Below are 10697 nucleotides of genomic sequence, written 5' to 3' on the forward strand. Positions count from 1 at the left end.
TCTTCACCAGTGTTGCCTGCACCAACATGTCATTTGAAGTCTGCATCAATAACCACCCTGATCTCTGGGGATATTCTGCATCAGTTCATCGAATTAATTTCGGCACTTGTCTATCTCCACTAACTCACATCTGACTTGTGGGGCATAGCCATTGAGCATTACACCTTCAATTTCCAGTTTCAGACTACTCTTAATAACAATAATAATAATAATAATAATAATAATAATAACACATAAGATTTGTATAGCGCTTTTCATGGTACTTTAAGACACTTTACAAGTGAAAGTCAGAAGACACAGGACATACACACAATTATTGGAAAAGGCTGTAGGTGTTGTAAGTGGTTTGGAAGAGGTGGGTCTTGAGGATTTGTTTAAAGGATGACAGTGAATTGGCCTCTCGGATGGCTGGGGGGAGGGAGTTCCAGAGGGTGGGGGCCGCGAAGGCTCTGTCCCTTAGGGTGCGGTACTTGGACTTGAAGATTGGAGTGAGGAGCTTTGTATCCGAGGAGCGAAGACGACGAGCTGGAGAGTGGCGATGTAGGAGATCGGTGAGATATGGGGGGGCGAGGTTGTTGAGGGCTTTGTAGATGGTGAGGAGGATCTTGAAGTGAATGCGTTGTTTGATGGGCAGCCAGTGAAGTTGACGGAGGATGAGGGTGATGTGTTCTCTGGAAGGGGACCGGGTAAGTCATCGGGCATCAGAGTTTTGGACATATTGCAGTTTTTGAAGAGCATTAGAGGGGAGGCCATATAAGATACTATTGCAGTAGTCGAGTCTGGAGGTGATGAATGCATGGATTAGTGTTTCAGCAGCAAGGGTGAAAGAGTGGGTCAGAGACATGCTATGTTTCGAAGGTGGAAAAAAGATGTTTTGGTGATGTGGTTTATGTGTGGCCTGAAAGAGAGTGCAGGGTCCATGTATATTCCTAGGTTTTGTACCAGGGGGGAGGGGATGACAGAGTGACCATCAATGGTGAGTGTAAAGTTGTGACAGGAATTGAGCATGGATTTTGGGCCAAATATTCTCTTTTATTGCTGTTGAGTTTGAGGAAACTCTTTAACATTCCCAACAAACTCCTCCTTCAAGATAACTCCTGCTCCTTTCTCTTCCTATCAGTACCATGATAGTACAACCTAAAACATGCTCCAAGCTTCTAGCCTAACTAAATTTCCACCTGGTCTCCTGATGCCTTGTCCTATCATTGTCCCAGTATTCAAAAACCTATTCTAAGTCTCAGACTCTTGCCTTTCCTCCTCTCTCTCTGCTTCCGAGCATGCCTTCCTCCTCTCCTTGTTTGACCCACAGTGGCCCAATTTCCAGTGGCACCCTGTAGGTTATCAGCAACTATGGCGGTCGTTGTTAACCCGAGCCTCAACCAATCCGGTACACGATTCTTAGGTCTGATTTGCATATTTGGTTTTGGCACAAGATATATGCCAGATGCCCTTGCTGATGCAACCCTCTGCATTTATCTGGACTTGCTACCGGCTCAGTGAGACTCTGGCCTATGCCCCCCTGAGGCAGGCTCAGGGAGTCACCGACCTGTGACCCTTTACTAGTTACCTTGACACACAGCATGGGGTCTGAAACCAGGCCTCCTGAGAGGGCTTTTTTTTTTCCCCCTTCATCTGGAGTTGCCCCCGTTTTGAGGCACCGGGCACTCAGCCCCCCTAAGCACCTCTTCGTCGGAGTTCAACCCAGTGGACAAGAGGATAGCCTCCCTCCACATTCATGTGGGGGGACGGGTTCTGACTGTTGTTTGCAGCTATGCACCCAACAGCAGTTCAGTTTATGCACTCTTCTTGGGGTCCCTCGAGGGCCTGCTAGAGACCACTCCTACTGGGGACTCCCTTATTCTCCTGAGAGACTTCAATGCTAACGTGGGCAACAACGGTGCAACATGGAAGGGCGTGATTGGGAGAAACTTCCCCCCAAATCTGAACCTATGCGGTGTTTTGTTATTGGACTTCTGTGCTCATCATCGATTGTCCATAATAAACACCATGTTCAGGCAGAAAGGTGTTTATGTGTGCCCTTGGCACCAATACACCGCAGTTCTTTGATCGATCTTGTGGTATTGTCGTTGGACTTGCAGCCACAGGTCCTGGACATTTGGATGAAGATAGGGGCAGAGCTGTCAACTGACCACCACCTGGTGGGGAGCTGGCTCCGATGGTGGGGTAGGATGCCGGTCAGACTTGGCAGACCCAAAGTTAACGTGAGGGTCTGCAGGGAACATCTGGCAGTCTCCTGTCAGAAGAAGTTTCGATTCCCACTCTGGAGCGGACACACCTATTTCTGAGGCTGCAGTTGCTGAAGCCGTCAAAATGCTCTTCAGTAGCAGGGCCCTGGGGATGGATGAGATCCGCCCTGTGTTCCTTAAGGCTCTGTATGTCGTAGGTCTGTCCAGGCTGACCCAACTCTGCAGTATTGCATGGATATTGGGGACAGTGGTGCTGGACTGGCCTTTTTAAGGGGGGTCAGAGGGTGTGCTCGAACTACATGGGGATCATACTCCTCCCTGTTAAGGGCTTTTCAGCCATTCCGGAGAGGAGGATCCGCCAGGTCGTTGAACCTCGGATACAGGAGGAACAGTGTGGTTTTCGTCCTGGTTGTGGAACAGTGGACCCTCAGCAGGGTCCTCAAGGGGGAGTGGGAGTTTGCCCAACCAGTCTACATGTGTTCAGATGATGTGGATATGGGGAAGTCATTTGACCGGGTCCTGCGGCCAATCCTGTGAAGTGTACTCTGGGAATACGTTGTACCAAACCCTGTTACTTTGGCTGTTTGGTCCCTGTATGACTGGTTTCAGAGCTTGATCTGCATTGCCTGTTGTAAGTTGGACTTGTTTCCTGTGAGAGCTGGACTCTGCGGGGCTGCCCTTTGTCGCCGCTTCCAATCATAGCTTGGAAGGAAAGAATTCCTAGGCACTGCCAGGGATCTGGTTTGGTGCCCACAGGATTGAGTCTCTGCTTTTTGCAGAGGATGTGGTTCTGTTGGCTTCATCAGTCCATGATCTCCAGCTCTCACTGGAGTGGTTTGCAGCCAATTGTAAAAGTGGCCGAGATGATCAGCACTTCCAAATCCAAGACCAGGGTGTTCAACCGGGAATGGATGGAGTGCCCACTCTGGGTTAGGGAAAAAGTCCTCAATTGGAAGAGTTAAAGTATCTAGAGATCTTGTTCAAGAGTGAGGGAAGGATTGAGCGGGAGATTGACTGTCAGGTTGTTCCAGCGTCTACATTGATGCGAACTCTACCGATCTGTCATGGTGAAGAAGGAGCTGAGCCAGAAGGCAAAGCTCTCAATTTACCAGTTGATCTACATTCCTACCCTCACCTATATTCACAAGCTGTAGATAGTGGCCCAAAGAACAAGATCGCGGATAAAAGCGGCCAAAATGAGTTCTTTCCGCTGGGTGTCCAGCATCTCCCTTAGAGATAGGGTGAGAGGTTTGGCACTCTGGGAGGAGCTCAGAGTTGAGCAGCTGCTCCTCCCCATAGAGAGGAGTCACATGAGGTGGCTTGGGTATCTGGTCAGGATGCCTCCTGGGGGAGATATTCCAGGCATGTTCATGTTGGAGGAGGGCATGCTGGAGAGAGACTATGTCTCCATGCTGGCCTGGGAAAGCCTTGGGATCCCCCCAGAAGAGCTGGACCATGTGGCTTGGGAGAGGGAAGTCTGGGTCTCTCTGCTCCAGCTGCTGCCCCCACAACCCGACTTTGCATCAGAACATGGATGGATTGATGGATGGAATTAATTTGGCATGCGTTTTACGATGGATATTTGTCCTGATACAACGCTCTGCATTTAACCAGATACAGAAAATGCCAGCTTCACAAGTTCTTATGTATAGATAGAAGATAAGTTTTAATAAGCAGAATATGCAATATAATATGCACTTTTTGATATCTTCGTTACTACACTTAACAATCCTACCCCAGGTTTCATACAGATTTGTTAGAAGACAAAGATGCAATGTGATGTAAAGGTGGATTATTTTATATATTTCAGAAATGTTATGTTCAGAAAGTTGCTAATAATCCATGTTGTGACTCTTTAACCTCTTCATTTTGCTGTACGGCAGAAGCGAGGTGAACAAAGATTCAACGCTTTAAACATCACCTTCTCTTTTCTTTTATCTAAGCTTCATTTATGAGCTGTTAAAGAGAGCACACCTTACATACAGCAGTAAGACAGCTGTGAATGAAGCTTTGGAGCAGATCCTTGGATACTTAACTTCAAGTTAGTGTAACTCTGTTTTGTTCTTTATTTTACATATTTTTTCTTTGCATTAAATCTGCTATCAGTTACGTAAGTATGACTGAAATTGTTGTCTTTTTTTGTGTGTATCATGATTCCATCAGTAGTGTCTTACAGGATCTACAACTGAAACCCCTTTTTTCTTATTAGAGCCTGGAATCTTTCTCAATACAAGTGGACTGCAGAAGCTCTGTGATATTATACAGGTATGCCAAATGGTGAAGACACAAGTTCAGGTCATAGCAGGTCAACCTCATATTGTTCAGACATATGAATGAGCGAGTGAATAGTTGTCGTTGTCATCAACTTGCAACTTGCTGTCATCAACTTGCAACTTGTCAAGGGCTTTAACCTGCCCAGCTCAGCAACCCCGAGTGCAGGATAAGTAGTATAGATAGTGAATGAATGAATTTTTACATTGCCAGATAGGATGATATATTGGGCTTGCTGATTATCTGATAATATATGAGATGCACTGATAAAACCATAAGATGGTTAAACTTTTAAGAAACTGTAACATTCTTAGACCTTGTTTAAGTCCTAGTAAACATTATAAAAGTATCTTCAAAAAACTTTAAATGTTTCTGTTGAGTTGACAACTTTTGTAAGTAAAACATTTGGTTCAGTCCTTCTTTAAACATGAAACAAGTAGAAATGTGAGAGTATCAATTTGGGATTTCAGCGAATATAAAAACTTTCTTTGTGAACAGCAGACGATTAGTGCTTCTTTAAGCGTGCTTATACAGAAAAAAGCAACTCAAAGTCAAAAAAACTTGTCCCCTGTAGGCAATTACAAGGCAAGTAGAGCAGGCAGTACAAGACAGGACAGTAAACAGCAACTAACTAACACAAGGAAGGAAAAAAATTAAAGGGTAGTGAACAATAAAGATGTAAACAAGTAATTGCAGTAAAAAGTAATTTTAGTAATGAAGTGCAAAGGTATAGTGCAACTGAAACAATGTTAACACATACTGTAGGTGCAATTTGATGGTTCATCATGTGCGAAGTGAGTGAAAGGCCTTTGGGAAATTTGATTATTGTATGTGTGTTAGAGGAGGGAGTTGTCAGAGATTAAGAATGGAGTTAAGCTGGACATTCCTGGGTACAAAGGTGGCCCTTCTCCTGTGAGCCGTGCAGGCAGGGCAGCAAAGCTGGTGACCTGATGGCAGCCACTGAAACACTGAAAACAGTGTGTTAGGGGTCTTGAAGGGGTTAGCTTGCCTAACTGTCATACTATTGTATACAGTTGACAGAGTCCTGAGAGGAGTGCCAATGATTTTCAGTGCTCTGCAGCTGGTTTCTGTTCTGGAGGCTGATTGAGTGAAAATTAGCAGGTTATGGAGAAGGTGATGTTCTCGATGAGGAAGAAGTAAAAGGTCCAGAGGATGCTTCTTCTTACTCCAAAGGAATTGTACTTCCTTAGGAGGTACTTCGCTGACTTTTTGAGGATTTTCTCAGTGTTTGTGGAAAATTTTAGCTGCTTGTCAATGATGGAGCCCAGGTACTTGTTAACTATGGAGTGCTGGAGAACTACTCCACTGTCTATTGATGTCTTGATAAAGATCTGAAAAACAACTCTGAGCTGCTCAGCACAGTGTTTCAGGACCCGGCCAGTGATGTTATCCGGGGCCCGGTGAACTGGTTTCTCTAGTCTTCCTCGGGGCTCTAACCCACGGGTGGGCAAACTACGGCCCACAACCACATCCAGCCCATTGGTCTTTTTAATCCAGCCCGCCAAAGTTTGGTACAGAATTCATACTTGATGCGAATGATTGGATCACTGAATGCAGGAGCTCAAACTGTTTTTCCTGTGAATATAATTTTCTTGTGATTTAGCCTTTACTGTGGACATACTGACACACTGACACACTGACACACGAGAATGAGCTGGGATGTGAAGCTACAAAAGAATTTACGGTTTGTGCATGAAATACAAGCAAACGTCAGAGCCTTCAATATCAAGCTGGTTTTATTTTCAGAGTAAATGTCAGACAACGTTCAGACAAATGTCAGACGAGTCTGATGTACTGTTAACGAATGCATTTTTTTGAATATATGTATCATATCTTATGGTGACCTGGCCTGTCTGTTAAAATTTAAAAGTCAATGCAGCCCCTGAGCCAAAAAGTTTGCATACCCTGCTCTAACCACATCCTCAGTGTTGAAGGGGAGTCACCAAGTAGGAGCTGAGTCTTGATGACTTCTAGCTGAGCAATGTGTTCCTTCTTGAATCTGGTGTAGAAGGAGTTATGGTCATTAGGAAGTAATGCCTGGCTACTGCTTTCTACATGGATGATGTTTGGCAGGTGGCAGTGGGTTTCACAGCAGCCATGTTTTTAAGGCCATGCCAGGCAGAGCGGATGTCCCTGTGTGAATTTTTCCACCACTTTGTCATTACATTACTGCTTGGCTACTTCAATGCTGTGTTTCACTTCCTTGTTGATTTTTTTCTCTTTCACATCCCAACAAGTAAAAAGCATCCTTTTCTTTTTGTTGAAGATTATCTTGAGTCCGTAAGTGGGTTCATGATTTATGATTTGGAAAGATTGAGTCTTTTGTCGGGAATGATGTTAACACAGAAGGAAACATTAGGAGATGGTGTCGACTTTTTCATTGATGTTATCAGAGGGAGATATAAGGCTATTCCAGTCTGTGGACTCAGAGCACACTGGGAGATCTAAAAGGCTGTCATTGGTCCACCTTGATCTTGCGAATAACTGGGTCAGCCTTCTTTATAATCGTAGTGTATTCTGGAACTAATAGGATGGTGTGGTTGTCAGCAGAGCCCAGAGGTAGGAGTGCAAAAGATTTATATGCAGCTAGGATTGAGCCATAGCGTTTATCAGAATTTATACAGATCCTGTGGATTCAATTCTGTTTTATAGTCACCCTTTTTTTCCCTCAAGCAGATACATAAACCACAACAGCATGTAGAGCAGGGGTGGGCAAACTTTTTTGCTCAGGGGCCCCATTGACTTTTAAAATTTGACAGAGGGGCCAACACAAGATATAATACATATAAAAAAAAAAAACGCATTTGTTAAAAGTACATATCAGACTTGTCCAACATTTGTCTGAACATTGTCTGACATTTGCTTCGTAAATAAAATCAGTGTGGCTTATAAGGCTCTGACGTTTGCTTGCATTTCATGCACAAACCGGTTTTTCCCTTGTAGCTTCAAGTACAGCTCATTCATGTGTGTTGGTATGGCCACAGTAAAGGCTAAATCACAAAGCCAATCTGTGTCATTCAGCTCAGGAAAATTCTCAAGTAGCTCCAAAAATGAAATAATCTCCATTCATTGATCCAATCATTCACATCAAGTATGAATTCTGTACCAATCTTTGGCGGGCCAGGTTAAAAAGACCAAGGGGCCGGATGTGGCCTGCGGGCTGTAGTTTGCCCACCCCTGATGTAGAGAGAATGTGAATTCTGCCTATATTGTGGAAAATATTTGATTATATAGCTTTTGTGACTTCATTTCAAAGCTGGTATTCAGTGGTGAACCAACAGAAAAGGACTGTCAGCAGCAGATGGAGTTCAATACAGCTCACTTCAAGGCATGTGTTTACTTTAAACGCACTATCATCACTATGAAATATCATATCCACAGATTTTATATCAGTAATCATGCATATTTGTTCGCTGCAGGTGCATATCCATCGAGATGACAGGCATCACAAGAAGAAACGAAATACTGATCTTTGGGCCTCATCTATGTCTACATCTAAGAACCATGGTAATAATGCTTCTCATGCATGTTCCACTCCAGTAGTATAATACTAATTGATCATCCTGAAATTATTAGACAGAAAAATTCCCTTCTCTGTTTGACAAGCTTATTTTTCTGTATTGTTTCACAGAGAGAATTTCCATAATAGCTTCTCAACTCTTGTTTATCATCTTTGTTTGACAGAAAATAAGTTAGGAATATTAGTTCACTGGATTCCAGTGTAATGTTCACCTATCTAAACATATTCTGAGAGTTTTTTCAATGTTTTTCATTTAAAATACTTTCAACTGTTCAGGCAACGTCCTGAGCTATTGGTGCTTCTCACCTGGCTTCAGCATGCAGGATTTGAAGAATCAAGGTGTTCGCTGCATCATTCTAACCAGTGGGACACTATCTCCCCTGTCCTCCTTCACCTCTGAGATGAGGATGTAAGTGTGATTAAATTATATCACTGTTGAGATGAATACATACTCTCTAAATGTCTAAGAAACATTCTAAAAATAATACTAAACCTAGAAGCCTGTTTTTTTCATAATAGAAATGTATCACATTATTAATGCCTGCAATTCTCTTGAGTTGAAAGTGACCGAGATATCCAGTGTTGTATCCAGTTGTGATTTTCCTGTTTTCAATAGTCAAAACATCTTTAATGAAAATGTTTTGATACTAATTTGTTAGTAAGTGCAATGCTTGAGCAGACTGGAAATCAGGTTGACCAGGCTCAACGTCAACACTTCAGTGTATGGTCATATCTTACCCTTCAGACCTCTCTTGGGCTTTATTTGTCAAAGATGAGTCATCCTTGACTTATTTGGGCAAACAGAATCAATCTTTTTATTGTCCTGTTTTGTGCTTGTTTTTGGTGTAGAAACTTCGATGTTCGTCTGGAGAACAGTCATGTGATTGAGCGGGATCAGATCTTCATTAGTGTTATTGATCGAGGTCCAGATGGGGTGCAGTTAAGCTCGGCATTTGATAGAAGGTAAGAAGTTACTCTCAACAGAATACACGACTGCGTGCCTTAAAACACAGGCTCTGTTATTATTTAACTTAATCCATTCTTTTCCCATTTAAATTAGAATTTTTGTTTCACAAAACTGATCGGAGCTATGGTATGATATTTTTGAAGCGCCTCCATTTGTCACTTCATACCATTGTATGGTCACCAGCATTTTTCTTGTCATAAAAATACAGTGGTATGAAAAGCTTTGGGCAGCCCTGATCATTTTCAAGATTTTCCTTTATAAGTCATTGGTTGTTCGTCTCAGCAATTTCAGTTTAATATAACATATAGCAGACAAACGTAGTGATATTTGAGAAGTGAAATGAAGTTCATAGGATTTACAGAAAGTGAGCAATAATTATTTAAACAAAAGGAGGCAGGTGCAAATAATTATTGCTCACTTTCTGTAAATCCTATAAACTTCATTGAACCAATGACTTATAAAGGAAAATCTTGAAAATGATCAGGGCTGCCCAAAGCTTTTCATACCACTGTACATTGAAGATTTTTGATCAAACAATGCCAAGTCTGTATAAACCTTCATTTACTGTATTATGATCATCTGTGATTGCTGGATGATGGACATACTTGGGGCCTGCTCATCTATCATTGGGTAGCAACCATTGTGGAAAATAGAAGGATTCCTACAGGTACTGGAAACCCTAGAAAATGATTGACCTATTTTCCAGAAATGGAAAATATGGAAAATGAAGGTTGTCCTAGAAAATAAATTTTCCTCCCTCTGCTTCCCACTACCTTGTGAGTGAAAGCAGTCAGCAGTTAAAGGTAATGTGTAAATGTGATCATACTGACTTTAACTGGCATCATAAGAGGCCCCATGTGACACTACAAGCCAACCAAAGTTTTCATTTGCCTTTGTTGATTTTAGCAACTGTTCAGACGCCAGCAAGGACTTATTTTTCCCAAAGATGCACCGAGAGACCAAATCATCAACTCTTTGATGAAGAGAGTTGCTGGTATTGATCCACAAGTAGAACATTGTCATAAATTCCAAGAGTGTTAGAGATTACGTCATATAATTTATAGCTATTACTATATTATTGAAGTTCTAGATATGAAATGTGCATCTTTTAAATCAGACTTGTGGGTATTAATAAACACAGAAGTAATCTAGGTAAATACACAAAATGCAATGTACAACTCAAGTAGTAATAATAACAATACTAATAATCATTTTCCTAATAGTGCTATACAAATGTAAAGAAGAGTAGGGCACGAAATTAAAAAAAAAAATCACTAATTCATTTCAGCTATAGAAAAGACCACTTATGTAATGCATGGTATAGGGGAGGATAATGTATTACTGTAAGATCTAATGACTTGTGATAGCATACTGGCTGCTAAAAATGTCCTGGAAAATTATCAAGAGATTAGCTGGCATGTAATTTCAACCTTTATGACAGCTTTATGAAAAATTATCACACAAGGAATAACAATTTTATCTATCAGAAATGAAATGACAAGTTCAATGTTAAGAGAAGTTATGTTACAAAAATATTATGAGTGAGTGACAAATATACATTTGATGATGTGGAATCATGTTTATTCTCTCTCAATAGGTTGTGGCCCATCTAACAGTGTCTCTGGTGATAACAAAAAAAGAAAGTACTCTGAGGGCACAAACAGACAGATTTATTAATCTGCAATTACTGCAATTACTTTTTTGTTGTTTT

The 10697-nt window shown here is 41.9% G+C and overlaps 1 protein-coding gene across 6 annotated transcripts in view; it reads left to right on the forward strand.

Annotated features, from left to right (window-relative positions):
* rtel1 (regulator of telomere elongation helicase 1) overlaps positions 1-10697 on the forward strand; it is a 59096-nt gene that overhangs the window by 31413 nt on the left and 16986 nt on the right. For all 6 annotated transcript variants that reach the window (XM_086141347.1, XM_086141345.1, XM_086141346.1 and 3 more), the window contains 6 exons: positions 4151-4248; positions 4417-4472; positions 7756-7827; positions 7919-8006; positions 8296-8428; positions 8869-8982. In XM_086141347.1, coding sequence (XP_085997473.1) covers positions 4151-4248; positions 4417-4472; positions 7756-7827; positions 7919-8006; positions 8296-8428; positions 8869-8982 — 561 coding nt within the window. The remainder of the gene's footprint in view (positions 1-4150; positions 4249-4416; positions 4473-7755; positions 7828-7918; positions 8007-8295; positions 8429-8868; positions 8983-10697) is intronic.

The sequence above is a fragment of the Fistularia commersonii genome, chromosome 34 (assembly GCF_037954325.1).
Source record: "Fistularia commersonii isolate RoL2024-O1a breed Wild chromosome 34, RoL_Fcom_v1.0, whole genome shotgun sequence".
NCBI lineage: Eukaryota > Metazoa > Chordata > Actinopteri > Syngnathiformes > Fistulariidae > Fistularia > Fistularia commersonii.